The sequence below is a fragment of the Caloenas nicobarica genome, chromosome 24, assembly GCF_036013445.1.
Source record: "Caloenas nicobarica isolate bCalNic1 chromosome 24, bCalNic1.hap1, whole genome shotgun sequence".
Taxonomy (NCBI): Eukaryota; Metazoa; Chordata; class Aves; order Columbiformes; family Columbidae; genus Caloenas; species Caloenas nicobarica.
Genome location: NC_088268.1, coordinates 1,963,707 through 1,986,041, shown reverse-complemented (window position 1 = coordinate 1,986,041; position 22,335 = coordinate 1,963,707). Strand labels below are relative to the sequence as shown.

General features: G+C 48.5%; 1 protein-coding gene across 1 annotated transcript; it reads left to right on the top strand.

Annotated features, from left to right (window-relative positions):
• The first annotated feature begins 1,212 nt into the window (after nt 1-1,212).
• Nucleotides 1,213-20,447, top strand: PSMD11 (proteasome 26S subunit, non-ATPase 11). Its single transcript, XM_065651162.1, has 14 exons — nt 1,213-1,337; nt 3,202-3,303; nt 7,277-7,401; nt 10,067-10,138; nt 10,500-10,557; nt 12,381-12,575; nt 13,405-13,549; nt 13,794-13,854; nt 15,144-15,206; nt 15,806-15,931; nt 16,480-16,515; nt 17,468-17,519; nt 18,750-18,892; nt 19,025-20,447. Exons 1-13 carry the CDS (start codon nt 1,247-1,249, stop codon nt 18,890-18,892), a joined length of 1,269 nt encoding a protein of 422 aa, XP_065507234.1. The 5' UTR covers nt 1,213-1,246; the 3' UTR covers nt 19,025-20,447.
• Nucleotides 20,448-22,335: the final 1,888 nt, after the last annotated feature.

Genomic DNA, 22,335 nt, shown 5'->3' with positions numbered 1-22,335 from the left:
CAAGTGATGGGGACAGCACCTCCTGTGGGCCATGGCCATAGGGGTGACAGGTCCCTGCCCATGTTTTCGTCCGCTCCTGAGGCTGCGTGGGGCGCTGGGTGGGGGGGATTGGGGGGAGGGATCCCCTGGGACCACGAGGAGGTCGTGGTCGTCGGTGGGATCACGCTCCAGCGCTGCCTGGGGGGGTTGGATCCACGGGTGTGGGGGTGTCTCAGGTGGGATATACCCCACGCCAGCCCCCTCCCCGCACCGAGAGCGGGTCCCCTGGGTGCCCCACACTGCCCCCCCAGTGCCAAGGGCTCTACACAAGGGCCACACGGGACCCCACAGCCCGGCCATCCCCCCGTGACAGAATCACAGAATCACACAGAATCCCAGAATGTTGCGGGTTGGAAGGGACCTCGAAAGCTCATCCAGTCCAATCCCCCCGCCAGAGCAGGAACACCCAGAAGAGGTTACACAGGAAGGTGTCCAGGCGGGTTGGAATGTCTGCAGAGAAGGAGACTCCACAACCTCCCTGGGCAGCCTGGCCCAGGCTCTGGCACCTTCACCATGAAGAAGTTCCTTCTCATATTTAAGTGGAAGCCCCTGTGTTCCAGTTTGCACCCATTGCCCCTTGTCCTGTCACTGGTTGTCACCCAGAAGAGCCTGGCTCCATCCTCCTGACACTCCCCTTTTCCATATTGATCCCCATGAACGAGGTCACCTCTCAGTCTCCTCTTCTCCAGCTCCAGAGCCCCAGCTCCTCAGCCTTTCCTCACACGGGAGATGCTCCACTCCCTTCAGCATCTTCGTGGCTGCGCTGGACTCTCTCCAGCAGTTCCCTGTCCTGCTGGACCTGAGGGGCCCAGCACTGGACACAATATTCCAGATGTGGTCTCACCAGGGCAGAGCAGAGGGGCAGGAGAACCTCTCTGACCTACTGACCACCCCCTTCTAATCCCGCCCAGGTCCCATTGCCCTTCCTGGCCACAAGGGCCCAGCGCTGGCTCGGACTGGCCCCCGTGCTCCCCACGCTGCCATGTGCTCGGCCCGGCCACGCCCCCTTTCCCGCGCCACGCCCCTTTACCGCTCCGCCCTTCAGTAGCCACGCCCCCTTCCATCGGGCCACGCCTCCTCCCCGCCCGCCTCGCCCCCCCGCACCAGGACTACGACTCCCGTCATGCCGCGGGGCCCCCCGGAAGGGGCGTGGCGCCCCCGCCGGCCGCTTCCGGGCTGGCAGTGAAGGGAGTGAGGCAGCGCTAAGATGGCGGCGGCGGCGGTGCTGGAGTTCCAGCGTGCGCAGTCCCTGCTCTCCACCGACCGCGAGGCCTCCATCGGCATCCTGCACTCCATAGGTGAGACGCCGCCAGCCGCCCCCGCCCCGCCGGCCGCCCCCGCCCGCCCGCCGCCGCCTCCCGCCCGCCAGCGCCGCCGGCTGCTGACTCACCGTGCGAGCCGGCGGGAGCGCGGCCTGGGCCCGGCCCGGCCCGGCCGGACACCGCGGCTCCTCCCGCCGCCCCGCTGCCCGGGAGCGCCCCGCGGGCCCGGGCTGCCGGCGGGACCCCCGAGCTGGGCAGCGGAGCCCGCGGCTCGGCCCGGCCGCGCTGCCCGGGGGCGGCCCCGGGGGCGGGCGGGGACAGCGGGCAGGACTCTGCCCGGCCCGGCTGTTTGCTCACGGGGGTTTGGGGTTGTGCCGGTTCTGGGTGTGCTGAAGGGTGAGGAGGCTGCTGGAAGTGCCGTTTCACCTTATAACACCCAAATACAGCCGCTGTTTAAATCGCCTTCTCAGCGCTGCGCGGAAAGTTTTGAGGAGTTTTTGCGTGTGCTGTGCCTGGGGTTTTAACTTCTGCTTGTTTAACTTCTCCTTGTTTGCAGCCGTTACCTTGTCGGGCTGTCCCGGGCGTTTCGTAGAATCACAGAATGTCCCGAGTTGGGAGGGACCCACAAGGATCAGCGAGATTAGTGGTGCCGAGGAGATGTTGGTGCTATAAAGTGGTTTGTAGACAAGATGCAGACGTCCCTCGTTACGTGAGGGTCGTGAGGGTCGGGGCACAGGGAGAGGGGCTGCCTCAGAAACTGGCGTATCAACCACTAATTCTCGATTCTTGTAATCCATGGTGATTTCTGACCTGCTGTCACCCCGCTGTGTCCGGCAAGTAAATATTTCCTGGTGTTTGTGTGAGATGTCGAAATCGGGATTGCCGTACAGGCTTTAAAAGTTGCTCGTCCCGCTCGGTGTTTCTCTGGTTAATTAGTAGTTGGTTTTCTCGAGCCTGTCAACACACCGACAACGTCCCGCGGGGTCAGGCTCGGTCAGGAGGAGCAAACCGCTCGTGGTGCTGGTCGCTGTGAGCCGGAGCAGCCCGGGGAGCATTGCCCTGATGCTTTTCTGCTTGAGAGCAAAGTTACTTTGGTTTTGATACCGCATGTGTTAAATTATGGGGGCTGAAAGCTGCAACCTGCACTCAGGGGCAGCGCGGAGGATTTCGGTTCCCTCTGTTGGAGCTGGGCAGTGAATTTTGGCTTTGTTTGTGTGGAAGTTGGAGGAAATTACCTGCATAGGGGATGCTGGAGGCGGATATTTATGTGGTAGCAGGTGGCGGGGAAGAAAGTGTGTTGTTTTGTGGGTAACTTATATGAGAAGATGTTGCGTGAACGCAGGTTTGGTGCTGTAGGTCATTTGAAAATGTTGGTACCCAGAGGGAGGGATTGATTGTCGGAGTTCTGTGTGGGAAAGAGCACTTGTAACACCTGAGCGAAGGGAGCAGACATACCCAGCTCTCGGAGATGACAGGATTGCAACTTAATACACAAAGCGGCAACATCAGAAATCCCACTTCCAGAACACCCAGCCCTGGAAATCCCATTAAATTTGTTTTATTTGGTTTTGTGGCTTCAGCAGGAGAGGGTCTGTTGTGTGGTGGCATTTGTTAAATGAAACTTGAACAGCTGGACAAGCTTAATGAGGCTGCTTCCAAACTTAACTGCGTGCTCTAACTTGAAACTAATTGGTGTCTGTCAGATGGATTAAAGTGCTCTCTATAAGTTACGCATTTAAACTTTCCGCATAATCTGCTTCCCAGATCTTGCAGGCCCGGCTGAATTCACTATTGCTGGTTACAACAGTTACTTTATTTTGGTGCCTTTCCAGGAGCTGACTGGTAATGATTATCTTCTGACTGGAATATCTGTAAAGGTAACTTTTGCACTCTTTCCTAGTGAAACGCGATGTCCAGGAAAACGATGAAGAAGCGGTGCAGGTCAAAGAGCAGAGCATCCTGGAGCTGGGGTCGCTTTTGGCCAAGACCGGGCAGGCAGAAGGTGAGTCTGAAATGAGTAACTGAGGGGACAGGTGAGAAAGACGTACGTTCAAATGAGTTTAGTCTCCTGATGGGATAGAAGTAAAAGCAGTTTTTGGCAGGAAATGTTCTCTCAGAGGCAGGACAGAAACTAAAAAACTGGATAAACAACATAAAATATTAATCTCCTGTCACTTGGCCCAGTATTCCAAACAATTGCTGATGCATCGGACAGTTTAGTTTATGACCCTTTGATGTGTGGCCATTTTAGGACCAGTGACTAAAGTTCTTGTTGTCACGTTTGAGATGAGAAGTTTCTTGTGTTTTGTTTTTGTTAATCTCAGAGCCTTATTTCAAATTGCAAAATTTGTCTCAAAAAGTCCTTTCTCACCAGCAGCTCCTTTCTCAATTATTAATTGATTGATCTGCTGAAACATGACATCAGAAAATCCTTGCCCAGCTCCTCCCAAGAGCGAGACTTGACAGTCGTCCTATTGTGAACGTGTGAAAGGACAGAAACGGAGTAAAGATCTCTATTCAATTATTTTTGAGTTGAATTCGTGTGTTTTGTGTCCTGGAAAGCTCAGTGTGTTTGTTATTTTGTACTCAGTGGTTTAGTTTTGTTTCTTTTCCTGCTTCTCTGGAGCAGCTTTCACCTCGAGCATTTTGAGGAGCTGATCCACCACGTCTGTACGAAAAACGTCGTGTCCGTGGCAGACAGTTTGCTGTGGGATAACCCTGGTGTTTTCTGGCTGTGCACAACAATAATTCAGAATGAGAAGTGAGATGCGTGTGCTCTTAAAAGTCTGGAGCTGTTTGGGGGGCACAAGCCAGCAGAAGGTTTAATGAAACTGAAATTTGATGGGACGCCAGACCTCACGTGCGAGTAGTTTGTGGACAGCAGTGTGAGGTCTCAGCGGCTGATCGAGAACACGGTTTTATATTTATTCCAAAACCCACACTTGCTGTCCTACTGTCTGGTCTCCGTAAACATCTATTTTAAGTCGGCTGTTTAACCCCCATCTGCGTGTGTTTGAGCGTTCTGAACGCCGATACTGCTGCGATTTGTGATTGAGCAGAGCTCATGACACAGTTGATTTCTTGCAATTAGAGCAGGGCTGGAAAAAAAATTCCTGTTCATCTCCCCTAACTATAGGTGTCCACCTCTGATCTGGCTGCTTTAGAGTCAGTGGAGAAAAATAAACCCTTCCAGCACACGATTCGTCTCTTCTGACAGTGAGAATTTAGTGCAGGACAGATGAAGCCTGTGGTAAAAGTGCCTGTTTCTCTAATTGAAATTAAAGGACGTCAAGTCAATTAATTCAGGTCGAAGTATCTACATTGCACTCTGGTGCGTGCTTGTGTGGAGATAACCAAACGTGCCTTTGCTCCCGCACTGAGGAAGATGCGCGTGTTTGGGTAAAAAAGGGGGAAATCGTCATCAGAGTCTCCCCAAGGAGATGTGTTGACATGCTGCTGGGGTGCGTAACCCTGAGAGAAGAGTTATTAGGTGCCTGGTGTGGAACTTGGAGTGATTTTGGGTTTAAACCCAAGTATTAGATGAGTATGAAGAGCTTTAGTGTATTCTCAGAGCGTGGTTAGCTAATAGAGTGGGGTTTTTTTTAAGCTGAAGGCTAAGTGATTGAAAATGACCATGTTAACTCATCAAAACCAGGTTTATGAAGGAGCAAATGTGAAATGTGTTAAAGGGAACACTAAACTGCAGAGCAACTATCTTCTGCTGCTTAACCTAATGAGGAAATTACCGAGACTCTGCATGTTCTGGCCTGAGTGAAACAGATCTCTCGCTGCGCACGTTTGAGTTGGAGCTGGTGGGATTTCTTGGGCAGATTCGAGCTTGTTGCAGCGGCTCGTTGGCCACTTGCAAGCGATAACTTTCCAGAGGTAAAAGGGTCTGTGAGCTGCAGCCTCGGGGAGAAAATCAGCTGTTTGCTGGGGTTTGAAAGTTCTGACTGTTGTGCTGAGAGTGTGAAATAAATCTGTAGTTTTTGAGGACTAACCCCTAGTGAATTATGCGCTTTGTTTTAAAAAAAACCCCAGTAATACAAATGACCCTTTTTATCTGCTTGCTAGAGATTAAGGATTGAACTGGTAGATTATATTTTTTTTTTTTTTTTTTAGGACAGTTCTAGATTTTTATAGCATTGCTTAAAACTAGAGGAGCGGAACAACTCGGATCAGGAATTGAGGTACCCAGCATGTCAGCTTGTGGGATGAGCAGAAGACTTCATTTTCCAGAGCTGCTGCTCATCACTTCTCCAGGGCTGTCAATCACACCCCTTTACCAAGCATTGCATTTACTTAAAAAAAAAAAAAAAATCCTAAAAATAGTTGACAGTTACATCGGTAGGAAAGAGAATTTTCTACGGGAACTTTGAGCTTGCATGTCTAAATGTGGAGTTTGCAAAATGCGCAGATATATTCTAGTTATTGAGTTCAAATCTGCTTTCGAGTGAGTTCCCAGGCAACTGTGGAACAAGTCAGTGGAAAGAGAAGTACTGAAGTATATTTCCTGTGACCCCTTCCCCTTCCCCCTTTCCCATGTGTTGGGCACTACAAACACGATTCAGTTGGTCCTGAGAAGCAGCATCGCGCTGGATGAGGTACCTTAGCACTCAAGAGTCGCTGGATCTCGGCAAAGTCCTAGTTCCAGAGCTCACAGCTGGCCCTACAGTGCTGTGATATTAAAGCAGCTGGACCTCAATTCTGGAAAAACCTGCCTGTTTATTCTCAAAGTAAAACAGGTATGAAGACCTAGGCATGGCAGTCATCGCATCTTGTTTTATTCTCTGTACAAATCCGAGTGGTTCCTTGTAGAAAGTCACGACATGTTGCAGCGCTCTTTGGAAATTAAGGCTCTTCTAAGGATTTAGGGCCAACTGGAGATAAGTTTAATTTATCCTAAAACTTTGCCTTCGGATGTATAAAAACATCAGTATATCACTGTGAGCAAACTGTGGAACATCCTGTGAGTTCCACTTCTTAGCAGTGTAAGAAATGAGTTGTAGCACTTTAAAAAAAAAAAGGTTGAAAAAGTAAAAAAAAAAGGAATATTTTTTTAGATATTATTAAGATGTTCTTACAATAATTCTTTTGCATTACTGCTAAATGAAATATGGAAAACCCTTGGTTTTTATTGAAATCCTCTCAAACTGAAATTCTGCTGATGCTCCTCCGTATACTAATTGAAATAAGATCAGATTAGTCTCTTATTTTAGTCTTGATTTCAATACCATTATATTGAAATACTCATTATGGGAGTGGGGTTGTTGTAGTGGTTTTGTTGTGGTGTTTTTTTATTGTCAAATCTTGTAAACACAACAGTAGGAGATCTAGCTGATATTTGTGTAAGAATTAGAAGTTTGAGGCAAATACGCTGTGATTTCAGTGTATGACCCCACTACTTTATGAGTCAGTACTAAGACTTCTGCTGGAAGTGTCGTCTTCCCCTGACTCTGTGATAGTAGAAACAGAAATCCAGTTAAGTCAGGTAAGATCTAATTAGGTAATGTTGTTAAATGTCGTTTTTTCCGGCAGCGGAGTGCGGGGTCTATCTGCTTTTCTAGGCCTGGTAAGGTACGGCAGATTAAAATGTCCAACTGTGAGTTAATAAAAACATACTTAAACTATAAACTCCATTGCCCGTTTTATAGCAAAATCTCAAAGCATTTAGCAGATGCTTACATTTTAAAAACGTGCCTGAGGCAAGTGTAGTTACAAATGGGGTTATAATTGGGCGAACTGGAGTAACGGGAACCGTTCGGTGTGGTACGGCTGGAACCCAGAGCCGCCTTTGCCCGTCGACGTTCCTTCAGGTGACGTTTATCACCCTTTTCCTGTAAATGATGTTGAGAGGCTGCTTATAAAATGTTTGAGGTAATAAATCCTGCTGTGTGAGGTGCTCCAGACATGGTGTAACTTTTGGCTGTGGGGTTGTATTTCATAATTTGTTTCTTGTTTTTGTTTTTTCACAGAGCTGGGAGGACTTCTGAAGTACGTTCGGCCCTTCTTGAACTCCATCAGCAAAGCCAAGGCAGCGCGCTTAGTCCGGTCTCTGCTCGATCTCTTCCTTGACATGGAGGCAGCAACGGGACAGGAGGTGAGACTCACATTTCAGCGATAATCTGTTCCTCAAAATCTGTCTGAGCTACTTTGCTTCACGCTGAAGAATTATTCATGCCAGGAAACATTCATTTAATGCATTTGGATATGTTCTATTAATAAAACATTAGATAATTGAATTCACTCATAATCATGCTTTTCTGCAAGCCGCATCCTGCTGCAGGTTGGGAGGAACTCTGGGCATTTTGTTCAGATTTGTGTTGCTTGCTGTTAGGTGTAAAGCATTAGTAGTTTAGTGTTGGGGATACGAGAGGTGCTGTACCTGTTCTGAGGAGCTCGGTCCAGCGGAAAGGGATGACACAGAGGGCGAGGAGCGAGTGTTCCAGGGCTGTTCAGGAGTTGGTGGGACATAAAAGTTACTCCTGAAGTGGGAGTGGAAAACGTTTTGCAACTATCAGGTGTAAACTACTTCCAGTGGGTGAACTTTTCCACTAGAAAATCAGTTTGATCTCAGGTAGCCCTCAGTTAGGATTTACTCCATTCTCATTAGCTCCCTAGAATATGGTTGTTTTTCTTCTTTTCCTCTTTTATCCACATGAGTTGTCGGTTATTTGGGGATGGGAGAAGCACAGTAGCAACTCATAAATGTTGAGGAGCCACTTAGAAGCGGTGCTGACCTGCAGTACTACGCGTTGTACCAGCCCCGAAGCAGTGAGGTGGGAAAGGAGGGTCTGAGCAGCACATTAAGGACAAAGCCCAAATAACACGGTACACACAACGACTGGCAAATTACAGCCTGGAAGAAGTTCTGCTGTGTTGAGAGGCAGGTGGCATCCTCATTAGCCAAATTAGCACAGAAGTATCGTCCTTTAGTTCAGGCAACTTAACAAATTTTCTTAATTTGTTCTTTAGTTCTTGTGGCTTGTATGTTCAAGTAAATGGTGACAAGCAGAGTCTTTTGTCCCTCTAACACAGGAGGTTCAGGGAAGCGCGGTGGGATGTGCAGGTGAGAAGGGAACTGCTAAAGGGGTCAGGAGTAAACGAGCAGCTTCAAACTTTTTCTAAAGGTAACTTGAAATAAATGACAACACTTGGATACAATCCCAAAAAGTGGCATTTTACAGCAGATGAAGAATTTGGAGTAACAGTGATGGAAATGTGGCCCCGTTAGTCAAAACATTCATTTTGAAGCATATTCAGAAGCCAAACCCAAAACCTTAAGGGATTATGACACCTGTGAGGTGCTGTAATCCCAAATACTTTCAGCGCCTCAGAAATGTTCAGAGGGACATTTTCTTCCTCGCTGTAACATGGATTAATAAAACTCCCATGAGTCCAGTAAAGCACTGAAATCAGAGATTTCTCCAGCTCCTACTGCTCCAGCTATCACTGGGCAATAAATTGCAGCTTCGTAATGGCTTTTCATTAAATGTCCCTGTTTAATTAGCAGTGACGAGGAGCTGCCAAGTCCCGCAGTGTGGGACAGCTCCAGAGCCGCTCCAGAAAGAGCTGCGGGCTGGAGATTTTTGGGAAAAACCATTCCTAGCACCTCAGGGTGTCTTATTGTACGTATTACCCAGGACTTATTTGACACCCTCTGCTAACTGGGGTGGAAAACAACTGCTTTATTCATCAAGGGAATCTCAGTGGTCTTAAAAATATGGATTCCTTTGCTTTGAAGCGATAAATAAAACACTTAGTGACTTGGTTGTAAATGCTGGAGCCCAGCACCTCTGGTACTTTATTCTGCTAAAGGACACACATGGTCTGACATATTTAGGCCCTAAAACACATGTACTCTGTTCTCCTTTCTTTCTAGAGCAATTTAAAATAAATTTTTCTTTATGGCTCAATGAAATGGTGCAAAACACGCTGGAAGGGACCTCAAAGTCTTTCAGTCCATCCCTTGCCCTGAGGCAGAATCAGTTCTGGTGTACCCAGATGTTTTTATTTGGAACCAAAACGCAGCTGGTTCAGAACCGCTATTAGGATTTCAGCAGGCATTTGTACTGGTGAAACTTTGGAAACCAAGTCTTTATGCATATTCCAGTGTGGGAGGATTGTCCCTGGTGGTCAGAAAAAGTTCTTGGAAGCCAAATGCGTTAGAAAAGCAGTCGAAGAAGATGGTCTGGAGTTTTCCTGTGACAGTTGAAGCTTAAACTAAACTTTAGTTTACCTTCTGAACTCTAATTTCTCTTGCAATTTGTATTTTAAGTACTATAATACTGTGAACATTGTTACTAAGTGCAGAAGGTTAATCTAGGAAATAGAATATGAAAATACGTAGCACAAATTTAGCTGTTCTGTATCATTCTGTGCAAGGTTTGTGTGAGTTTAAGCTCTGGTGAGGTTAAAGTGTATGGCGTGTGGTTACCAGCCAGTCCTTAAAGAGAAGTTGCTCAACTTACACCCATTAAGGTTGGTGGTGAACTTTTCTTTACCCAGCAATATTAAATTAAAGGTGTCGTTCAGAGCCGTTTGGGGCAGACACTAATGACGATTGCTAATTTCTGAGCTCATTAAAACTAATTTGATGTTTAGCGATGCTGCTCTTTGGACAGCAATGACACGTCATTGAAGTACATTGTGGAGATTCAGGCTTTGTTGTATTTTTGTTGCTTTGTAGGAAATGATAGAAGCATGCTGCCGTTTTAAAGAGGGGCAGCAGAAGGCTTCACCAATTTCTTTCTGCTCCCTTTAAGGTTGACCTGTGTTTAGAGTGTATCGAATGGGCCAAATCAGAGAAGCGGACTTTCCTACGCCAGGCCCTGGAGGTACGTTACGCTGTGGATCCCGAACCTGTGTGATAACGTCTTCCCTTTATCAGATTTTGATACCTATAAAGGTAGAGAACTTGCAGTGTGTTATCTACATCTTCGTATGTGTAGCGGACGAGCGGTAGCAGTGACACTAAAGTTAGTGACGCTTCTCGAATAGGTAGGATTTTACTCACCGTGTTTACACCAACTGATCTTCCAAGCAGTAGATCTTGCAGAACTAGACCATACAATGTAATCAATACAAGCTAATGTAGTGAAGTCTGTGCAGATAAGAATATAAAGTTTAATTTTACAGCATAAATCTGTACCCCCTTTCTCTGGCTTTCCTCACAGCAGTTCCTTTTCTGTTCTTCAGGCGAGGCTGGTCTCTTTGTACTTCGACACCAAGAGGTACCAAGAAGCGCTGCAGCTGGGTGAGTCTCCCACTAGGTGGGGGTAGTTCTTTGCTTTGAAATTAGTCCTGAGCCTAACGAGAGAAACGGTCGACTACAAAGATGATCAACTACGTCACGTTCCTTGATAAGTTTTGTAGGATTTGGGCACTCATTTCTCAGTGCTGTACCAGATCTGCCACCTTTTGCTTATAGCTTGGCGATAAAAGCTTTAAGACGTCTCTTTGTTCTCGCCACTTGTTCGTTTCGAATGATTTTGGAAACAGCGGAGCTGGATCTAGTTGAAGGCCGTCAGGTTTGCTGCTGGTGGGACATAACGTAGTGTACTGCTGTGGTCAGAGGCGTCGAAGGGGGAAACCAGCTTTCTTCAGTTTGCTCAAATACGGCCTCAGTAAAAGCAGCAGTAAAACCAGGAAGCGGCAAACCTCTAAGGATGTAATTATTCAAGGTGAAGTAGTGTAAAGGCTTTAAGAATTTGCTTCTGCACCACCTGAGATATGGTAATTAACCATCTGAACTCTCCTGCTCTGCCTCAAAGCAGGGTAAATCAGGTCATCATCCACGGCCCCGCTCCCTTTGGTGCTTTACAAACGCTCATTTTGCAGACAGCTGTGGTGATGTAAGGCGAGGTTTAAGCTGGCAAAGGGGGATTTGCTCCGCCAGCTCAGCGCTGACACGGGCAGGAGGGCTTACCTGCTGACACCTCACCGGGGACCCGTAACTCCTTACAGTGTGGTGACAACAGCATGTGTCACGTCCGAGTCACCTTGCGTGACTCGTATCTGACCAGAATAGCAAGCTAAGTGCTCTGATACATGGAATTCTGTATCAAGTTAGAATTAGTTTGCCATACAGGTATGTAATGAACTCAGGTTTAAGTTGATCCTAGTCCACACTCCAAAGCTATGCTTAATTAAGATAACTAATGATGGTGTTACAGCGTAGGGAAGGCCTGGACCTAGAGGACAGCCTTTCTGGAAGCTCTACCAAGCCATCACTGTTGTGCATGAGTGTTTCTGTGTGGCTGGCCGAGCCCAGGCTGTGTCCGTGGCCGCAGGGAGTCGGCACAAACAGAGAGTCTGTGTGGGGTGATTCCAGAGAGGCTCCGTTCTCTTCCTCCTGGTGATGGAGTTTCAGCTGCGGTTTCAGCTTCTAAGTCTGGTAAAGATGAGGTTCGCATCTCTGCATGCCCTAAATTAGCTTTTTAGTCAGAAGCGGGAAGAAAGAAGGGGAAAAGTTTCCTCTAAGGCTGGCGCTTTCCATCCTCACAAGGCTTTAACGTGACAGTTAATCTTGGCATTTCTTAGGCTGGCCATTCCTACCTCCTAAACTTGATCTGGAGATGTCTTATGCTTTAAACATTCCTTCCTCATCCCATATTCATAGGAGTTCCTTGAAAATCCTCAGGTCTCAGCATAGCGGAGCGATGCAGGAGCAGGCAGTATTTCAGGTTTGCTCAGAGCTCTGTGAGTGATAAATCTTATTGTCACCTGGGGATGAGGCACCAGAGTGACCATCCAACCTGTACAACCCATCTTTGACTTTGTGCTGAGTGTTGTCTCCCGTGATGAGGTGGCAGAGACACATCCATGTACCCAGGTATTCTCACTTCTACCTCTAACACAAAACTGGTTCATTCTTCTCCAACTGTGGATTCACATCAACATACTATTATTTCTTCTTTATTTCTTCTTGGAAGAACAGGTTGTGTAAGCCTAGCCTCCCTTCCTCAAACCCCATACTGCTGTGGGGGAAGAAGGGTGTCTCCAAACGCGTGGTTTGTATAGTCGTTGGTAGAAAATTCAGCGTGGGTTACGAAGGTTCTTGTTCTTCCCCGCTGGCAGGCTCTCAGCTTCTTCGGGAACTGAAAAAGATGGACGACAAGGCACTGCTGGTGGAAGTGCAGCTGTTAGAAAGCAAGACTTACCATGCCCTGAGCAACCTGCCAAAAGCAAGAGCAGCCTTAACCTCTGCCCGGACCACAGCCAACGCAATCTACTGTCCGCCCAAGCTGCAAGCAGCGTTAGACATGCAGTCAGGTAAAGCCCTGCAGGAAAAAGGGAAACTAGGACTCGTCATGATGCATCAGTTGACTGATATTTGTTCTTTCCTGAGTGAATCATAGAAAATGATGGTAGGTGGGACCTCAGGATACCTACCAGTCTGCCCAGCTGCCTTGAGGCAGGATCAGCTATAATTACATTGCTCCTGACACATGTTTTTTCAGCCTGCTTTGGAAAATGTCCAGTGGTGGAGAGTCTGTAACCTCCCTAGAACTGCAGCTGTCTACAACTGCCTGAAAGGAGGTTGGAGCATGGAGGGGTTGGTTTTTTTCTCCCAAGTAGCAAGTGATAGGACAAGAGGAAACGGCCTCAAGTTGCGCCAGGGGAGGTTTAGATTGGATATTAGGAAAAAATTCTTCCTGGAAAGGGCTGTTGGGCATTGGAACAGGCTGCCCAGGGCAGTGCTGGAGTCACCATCCCTGGAGGGGTTTAAAAGGCATTTAGATGAGGTTCTCAGGGACATGGGGTAGTGCTAGAGTTATGTTAAGGTTGGACTTAATGATCCTGAGGGTCTTTTCCAACCGAAATGATTCTGTGATTCATTACTCTGTGTTAGTTTAACTGCGACGTTGTTCCTGACCTAATTTTCAGGCACTTACCCGAAGTGCCCTGAACTTTTCTGTCTTAACGTTTCCTCCTAAGAGAGGGCATGGATGTTCTTCTGCTAGAGATAAGAGAGGCGCAGAATGAAAGGTTTCCCTTCACTGAAGCACAAGATAAAGCACTGGGCAACCAAATTGTTCTGTCCTCTTCCAGTCGCGTTCAGAATTAACTCTGATGTCTGCCTGTTTGTTCCTCTCTACAGGTATTATCCACGCAGCAGAAGAGAAGGACTGGAAAACAGCCTATTCATATTTTTACGAGGCGTTTGAGGGCTATGATTCAATTGACAACCCCAAAGCCATCACTGCGCTGAAATACATGTTGCTGTGCAAAATCATGCTGAACATGTACGTGGCAAATGGTTCTGTGAAGTTAAATTCCGACAGTTAAATGGGAAAGGCTTTTTGTTTATAAGACTCTAAACTAGTGAAAGAACTTGAGCAGACAAGCTTTGCTGTTTGTCTTTATTTATGACCTAATCAGTGCTTCCGATACAATATTACTATTGATTGGGAATTTTTGAGGCATGCTTAGATTTGAGCTGATGCTGTTTTTTGAATAAACGCTCTCTTCCCTTCCCTCTATCTCTAGCCCAGAAGACGTGCAAGCGTTAGTGAGTGGAAAGCTTGCTCTGCGGTATGCGGGGAGACAGGTATCGAAACATAATCCTTTCTATCTTCCTATTATTGTGTTATTCTTTTTGTCAAACACTTTGGTCTTTTCGTACCAAAATATCCTTCACTTCTGAGCATCCCGAATGAGATCCAGAACTGATTAAATTACCTGAAGTAATTATGATAAATCAATTGCCTTCAAAGGGAACACAGCAACTTTCACCACCTGAGAATCTGGTCTGCTCGCTTCATTTTCTAGTTTTTCTCCTCCCTGCTTCCTTCACGACCTACTAATTGCCCAATGCCCCATGTCTCAGCCCTTGTCAGCTGCTGGGTCTGATGTATTTAAACCTGAGTTACTCATTGGTTTTGCTAGTGATGTAGCAAGTCCTGAAAATCCATTCATAGCAGCGTAGCTGCGCAGCTTGAGACCTCGATGAGTGTAAGATGGAAGCCGAGCAGCTGGGGAGTTGTTAAATCAACTGTTTATTCTCACACGTTAACTTGCCAGTCTGTAAATGCCGCCCCCATATTCGATGCAGGGACGTTTATATAAAGTACAGGGCCAAAAGCCAAGCGTGCCAGGGTCTGAGCCGGGCTTAAACACTGGCTTTGGCCAGCCAGCTGTTTTTTTTGCTGCAGGAGCTAATACTTACCTCACAGAGGACTGGGGAAGCTGTTTAGCAGAGGTCAGTGAGCAGATGTGTGTAAAAAAAAAAAAGAGTCTGAAGTGGGGATATCCCTGTGCTGTCTCTGCCAAATCACCAAGGGCAGCCCCGCTCCTGCTTCATCCCCTTCCCTCGAGCCGCAGCGCGGTTGGAGGCTCCTTTGAGAGCAGGAGGGCAGCGTACGCTGAGGAAATCTCAGCTGTTCCCTGCCCTGTGCTCCTGGGACAGCAGCAATCACAAGTTCTTACAGCAACTGTGGAAACTGCGGACGTCTGTCATGCTTCCACATCTCAGCAGAGGCAGCGTGACAAGCCAAAGGGCAGAAACGCAGCCTAAGGGCTGCAGGCGGCCACGTTCGTTAAGCAAGTGCCAAAATTTGTGCTTTCCTTAAGAATGATATCAAATTTGCTCCCAACCTGCAACCTGATAGGAACTGCAGCTGGTATTCCCAAACCTTCTTTGTTTCTGCGAAGCCGATTTCATGCTGTGTCCTGCAGCTGTTGTGACTCTGCCTGTGTGGCAGTAACACTGACGGGACTTTGTACCAAAAGGAACGTTCCCGCTTTGCTGCTTAAGCACGTTTTCAGTGTCCTGTGCAGTTGGCATAATAGCACCGAGAATCCAGAAAAATAACCTGCTCCCATTTTCTTTCTCTGCAGACAGAAGCACTAAAATGTGTGGCGCAGGCCAGTAAGAACCGATCGCTGGCAGATTTTGAAAAGGTGAGTCAGGAGACAGAAAACTGGGCCTGGCTGGACGAAACATTCAGAAATGCCACTTTTGGAAAGCTGTAGGAGCTGCTACATCCCACAGCAGGAAACCGTAAAAACATTCCTAGAAAGCAATAGTACATCAAGCAAATACCCCACAATAATCAGCCGCTTTGGTTTTTGCAGCGCGGGGTGTAACAGCTTGCTTGAAACTCGTTTTTTCCTTTTTTTTGACGAGCAAACTCAGCAGCAGCTTCCTGCACTTTTAGTGCTGTTCAGTGGGATGTGTATCTTCCGAAAAGTTTTCCTGGGTTCAGCAACACCACAGAGATAACAGGGAGGAACAGGGAACAATCCTGTCGTGCTGTTTCCTGAGTGTAAACTGGAGATCCTGGCTTGCAAAGCTCTGGAGTGTGAGCGTGGAAGTCGCTTTCTGCACCGTGCTTGAAAGGCTGCTTGGCTGTCATGACGTCCCGGCCTTTTAGCTGAATTATGGAATGGGATTAACCACTGACGCTTTGCTGGGCAGGGAGGGAACACTGTTTCCTGCTGGCCTTGAGGACGAGACCTGTTGCTACCTGAGTTATTTCTTCCCACCGTGTTTTCCGCAGGCTCTGACAGACTATAAGGTGGAGCTCAGGGACGACCCCATCATAAACACTCACTTGGCCAAGCTCTATGATAACTTATTGGAACAGAATCTGATCAGAGTCATCGAACCCTTCTCCAGAGTACAGGTAAATGTTTCCAGCAGGTATGACAAAGCGCTGGTACCTCTGTCCTCTGCTGCTGGTGGGCGAGGGACACGTTCCTGTCCAGAATATTTCTTATTCTGAGCTGCTCAGCACTCCCAGAGCTCAGGGTTCACCGTTTTGAGCTGAAAAATGGTAAGGAGGGGGCTGAGGGGAACTTTGGAAAGCCCCGTTCCAGAGTCATTGCCCTTTCCACCCGTCTCCCTTACGCACGCTGAAAGGTGGATGTGTTTTTAATGCTGAAGGTAACAGCGTTTGACTTTTAATGGCTTTGACAGGGTGTGGGTGAAGCTGCCGTAATCTTGGAGAAGAAATGTTATTTCATGTTTTAGAGTGAAATGGCTTTAGGTGTCCAGTCCATCTTCAGTTAAAATTGGATATGATGGAGTTGCAAAGTGGACAAAGTCATTGGAGGTTTTTAGGCCAGAGCATTTACAGGCCCTTGAGCTGTTCCGTGGAAAAGCCCCGTACCTGTTGTTGTGTGTTAGCAGTGCAGCTAAAGATTTACTGAACTCTCTTGATCCCTCTTACAGATTGAACACATATCCAGCCTCATCAAGCTCTCAAAGGTAAGAACATCACTAGAAGTCAGTGGCACGTCTTAGGAGGGCAAAGGAATTGAGGCCAAATGGCATTTTACTCCCTGCGTTAGAACTTGCGTTTTATTGCAGACAGATTTTCCTCTGCTGCAGTAACAGCTCGTGTCATGACCAGTAAAATCTTCCCCATTGACCCACGTTTAATCCTCATGAGCGTGCCCAGAGGAATCTTCCCTAGACCCCTTAAGATCCAGGACCCAGCTAATCACTTGGAAGTTTCATTAGGGATGCGTATGGCATGTTGACTGTTGCAATAACTGCTTTACAGATAATCCCACCATGATTTTTTAGGAAAATCCCCTGCAGTCTCCAGCCAGTTGCATCCTGAAGTGTTTTTGTCCTGTGTTGCCGTTAAGACCAGAGGTTTGGAGCTGTCCTGAGCTCAGCCTTTATGGTCGTTACATCATCTCTCCTTGTCTGTCTGTGCAGTCTGTTCCTAGACTAGCCTTGGATGTTTAACACATGCTTAATAGTTTGAGTAAAAGCTGTTTCTCGGCTCTGTGTCCTGTATGAAGAGAAGGAGAGGAGCCCACTCCTCTGTCCCTCGCCTGGCGCAGGGCAGGAGCTCAGCTCAGTGCTGAGCTTGGCCAACATTTGATGAATATTTGCTGACCCAAGGCAGGCGCTCCTGATCCCCTAACGAGCGATGCCTGTGTAATGACAGGTACAGCGTCCTCTGCGGAACGTCCTGCTGCTCTCATCATTAAAAGCTACAGCCCGATTTCCGATGTCATCGAAAGCGTATGGTAGTATCAAAGTAGTGTGCAAGGAGAGATCTGTCCTGACGTCGTGTTAGGTGATAAAATAGCTGCTTTTAAGCAGTGCTTGTATCTCAGCAGGGCTATTGAATGTGGAGTGGTAACATTTGCATTTCTTTATATATATTTCCATGAGACTTTTAATTTTTCTGCTTCAATTTCAGGCTCAGGTAGAAAGGAAACTGTCACAGATGATCTTGGACAAGAAGTTTCATGGTGAGTCTCTGCGTCCGTCAGTCCTGCCTTGCTGCCAAGGTTGTGTGTAAGGGAGCTGTGGACAAACCCAAGTGTCGTCCTTAGACCGCTCTGCTCTGCTTCAGACGGCAGAGACACAGGATAGTGGGCACTGTGGGGAGAGTTCTGAGCCGTGGGTTCATTTGTGACTCTGTTGTCACAAAGGTTGTTCCTGTTCCCTCTGTGCTGGGCTCTGGGGAGGCCAAACCTCCAATCCTGGGGGCAGTTTTGGGCCCCTCACGCCAAGAAAGGCCTTGAGGTGCTGGAGCGAGTTGAGAGAAGGGAACGGAGCTGGTGAGGGGCTGGAGCACAAGTGTGATGGGAGCGGCTGAGGGAGCTGGGGGTTCAGCTGGAGAACAGGAGCTGAGGGGAGACCTTCTGATCTCTGACCTGCCTGAAAGGAGCTTGGAGCCAGGGGGGGTCGGGCTCTGCTCCCCAGGAACAAGCGCCAGGAGCAGAGGAAACGGCCTCAAGTTGCGCCAGGGGAGGTTGAGGTTGGATCTGGGGAACAATTTCTTCCCCAAAGGGCTGTGGGGCATTGGAACAGGCTGCCCAGGGCAGTGCTGGAGTCACCATCCCTGGAGGGGTTGGACAGATGGAGATGAGGTTCTCAGGACATGGGGCAGTGCCAGGGCTGGGGGAACGGTTGGACTGGGTGATCTTGAGGGGCTTTTCCAACTAAAACGATCCTATTATTTTATTGCTCCTTCCATTTACCTTCATTAAGTTAGAGGCTTAATTTCTCACAAATCGGGAACCACATTTAAGCCCTTAATTGCTGTAGCTGCACCCAAGGACAGTTGTGGTGCCCACTCTTCTGCCGTGGAGCTCACTGGAGCCTGTGCTCACCTTGCCCTGATAATTTACGTCAAGAGCATTTTGCGTGTTGGTGTGAGCACCCACACAGCACAGTCGATGAGTTTGGGTTTCTCTGGGACCACAGGAGGCTGTTCCTCCAACGAGCCCTCAAGGAAACAGCTCCGTTCCCGTTTACGTTGTCTGTGGTGTCCAATTAGAAAGGCCTCATGATCCAGCTGAGCTGGCTTCTCGGGGGGGTTTTTTCTCTTTTTGGGGGAAAGCTGCTGCCATAAAAGCCCAGTCAGCCAGTGCAGCCCAACACATGACCGCCTTCCAAACCCAGCACGGCTGACCAGCCCTTATCTGGGTAAATCCCCAAATTCCCTAAATTCCTGCTCTCTGTTGTCTCCACAGGCATCCTTGACCAAGGCGAGGGAGTCCTGATCATCTTCGACGAACCCCCTGTAGACAAAACGTACGAAGCCGCCCTCGAGACTATTCAGAACATGAGCAAAGTAGTGGATTCTCTCTACAACAAAGCCAAGAAGTTGACATAGGTGAGTGGCGGCTGAGCCGGCGCTCGCAGCCGCCCCGGACCTGTCGCTCCTCCCAGGCCAAGGTGCGGTTTGTGTCCCTGAGGCTCGTTTTTCTCTCCTCTCGATTGACGTGGCTCTGTTTTCTTTTTGCAGAGTTGAATTTGCTAGCTGTCATTTGGAGAGTGTGTGTGACAGGAGAGTGAAACCTTTGGGAAAATGTTAGGAGACTCTTTTTTTTTGTTTGTTTTTGTTTTTCTTTGTTCTACTTTTCACTCGGAAAGTTTTTAAACTTCCTCATCCGGTGCATCTTGTATTCCAGACGATGCGTGTTCCAGTTTCCATGTAATCTTTACTGGCCGAACTTTGTATCTGGGGGGGGGAATATTGTTTAAACTAAGAGGGTATTCTAAATAAAAGGAAAAAGGCTTACACTACCTAAACATGTGCTTTCCACTTCCTGAGGGATGGCAGAGAGTTAAGCAGGGACAAAGTTTTGTTAGCAGTAGGTGCCCAAAACAAGTTTGTTTCATCTCTCCCTCTGCTCTGAAATCCGAGGCTTTACTGACGGTGTAGAAGCAGCAACTTGATTCCATTTGTACTGTACCAAAAAAACCCAAAATGTACAGACTGCTGGTTGATATTTTTAATTCTTAAAGGCCTCGGATCCCCTCGAAAGCAGCTCCATAATGATTTTCCTGAAGGCTTTTGCACCTGAGCAACCCGCTTCAGAATTTCATTGTGCTCAGCCCAGACCCGCCCTGCGCAGCCACAACCCCGAGGCGGCTGCGGCCCAGTCCAGACCATTCGGCCAGTTTCTCCGAAAGGGAACAGCGCAGGTTTCCCCCGGGGGCCTGTTTTGCATGCTCTTGTTTTCAAATAGATGTAGATTTTTCAATGTTTTCTCCCTCCGCCTGCATCGGTAGGAAGAGCAGGTGACGGGCGTCCCCGGAGCCCTCGCCTCCCCGCATCAGCCAAACCTGGGCCGGGGGGACGCGACGGCCGCCGGGCGCCCATCGAACTGCCGGGGTTTCCCTCTGCCGCGTCAGTGTTTCTTTTTCTTTTTCCCACCGTCCGATGTGGGACAGCTTGGCTCTTCTGGAATAACCCAGTGCAGCACTCGGCACCGTTCCCCAGTCAGACCCGGGGGGTGGAGCACGGTTTATTCCAGCACATTTCATTTTTCTGGTGAGGTTACTAGCTCGGTTTTAATGCCATTTGGGCAGTGTAAGCTTCTGCATCTCTGTCCTGCTCATCTTTATATTTCCTTTCCCCTGTCTCTCTTTCCCTCGCCACGTTTTTCGTACAAAATTTATATTTTGTAAACGGATTCTGTTTTATCAGGAAATATTTTGCCTTCCCACTGAATCTTAGACTGGCTGATTTTTCTGCTTTCTGTTCCCATTTTAACCCCTCCGACACTTTATTTTATTTTTTTAAATTTCCATCTCATCCAGTCAGTCGCTGTTTGGGTTTTTGGCACCATCAATATCAAATGTACAAACGGTTCTTGCTAACCAACACCAGGTATATCTGATGTTCAGATGAGTTCCAATAAAATATTTTTTTTTTTCAAAAACCTGGCTCCTGTCTTCAGCTGCCAAAGCAGATACCGGGCATGTTTGGTGCATCCTCTCACTTAGGGAAGGAGGATTTGGAACATGAGCTGCGCCTGGCTGGAGCTCACGGAATTATTGTCAGAGATGATGTTTCTGCGACACGGAGCGTGAGGGACCATTTTTTCAGCAGCATCGCTGGAGATTTATGGATTGCGATGTGTTCCCTGCATGGCAAGTTTGGGTTCTAACAAATGTCGTTATTACCATTATTATGGTGACAAATTAATTACGCCTGACCCCTTGTACCTCTGACTGTTCTTGAAAATACTCTGACGCTGTGTCGGAGAGTCTCGTGTGTACAACACCGTGCAGAAGGCTAGAGAGGGGTTTTAGGATGTAATTGAATTGATGTAACATCTTTAATTTTCGTGTCTGAAACTCGTGCACCTCAGACAGCACTAGGCCGAGGTGCTGCAGGGCTTTTGTAGGCAGAAAAACGTGAAGGACTGAACTGCTCTTACGCAGGGCTTGGATTGCAGGTGAAGCGCGTTTCTAGTTTTCTTAATAAGTTTTTTTTGAACCATAAAGATATTTCCCAAAAGCAGCTCCGGCCAGTTCATAATGTGAGCCCGTGTGTGCTGTGGTGACGGTCGCACATGAGGTGGGGAAAAGTGGAGGTGGCCGAGAAGTCCCGCGTGTCCTTGAGAACAGTGGGACAGAATCAGTCCTGACCGCGCAGGTGACAACAGAGGAGCAAACAAACCCGGAGACAAAGACCCGACTGGGAGGCGGGGACGATGCGGCAGGTCTGGGAGGTTTAATTGCACTTTGGTCGTTCAAACCACCCATGGAAAGCCGGGATTTTCCAAGGCGTCTGGGTCCTTCCACCTCCGAGTGCATTAAAATTAGGGCCAAAAAAAGCTCAAAGGGCTGTGCTTGTTGTTAAACCCTTTTGGCTTAAACTTCAAAAAGCTTGACTTAAAAAGCAGGCGTCTGCACAAAGGCGAGTTTTAATGGACAGAGGGATTTCTCAGGAACGGCGGAGCTGCTCGGCTGGACTCACACAGTCCTTTTTGGGTCATAAAGCCAATAAAGCTGTTTGGGGAGAGAGTGTATGTGGAGGAGACCCTTTCACCATCCTTACAAACGCCAGCTCCTGTGCAGGTTTTCAGGTTCTCTCAGCACTGGTACCGGGGGTTGGTCCTGAGCTGCCCCTGCACTGGGATCAGGGCATGTGGGGACAGGTGGGTTTTTCAAGCCCTGGTCTGTATTTCAAACACCTGCATCCTGCTGCTGAGCATCAGTTTCACCCCGCGAGCTGCTGTCATCGAGCTCAAAGTGCTGAGAAAATCGCTGCCCTGGCTTGGGAGGGGGAAAAATGTGAATCAGAAAATGTCCCCTGGTTTTTGGTACACGGCTGTGGCGCCAGCCCTGTTGGACGCAGCAGCTTTGACCCAGGGTGAGGTTTTTCGTTTCCTTCCATGTGCTTTAAACCCCGAGTGCCTGGTGGGTTTGTCCCAGGCCCATGTGGCCCTGCCTGGGGACAGCAGACTTGGGGACAGCAGACTTGGGGACAGCAGATTTGGGGACAGCCTTTTCCGGTGTCCCCCTGCTTCCCGGGCAGCTTTTGGTCCCCTGGTCGCTGCGGGGGTGCGGTTGTGTCTGGATGAAACGGGAGCTTTCGGGGGTTTTTGGAGACTACCCCTCCGTCTGTGCCCGTGGTGACATTTGGGGGAGTAAATGAGCTCAGTCCAAGTCACGAGCCAAGCCCTGATCCGGGGAGCGGCAGGACGAGCCCTGGCGCGGTTCGCAGCCTCCCCGGGGCGGCGGTGGCAGCGGGGGCCGCGCTGCAGCCCGTGTCCCCGGGGCTCCGCGTCGCGGCGCCGCCGTCGCGTGTCGCTGCAGCTC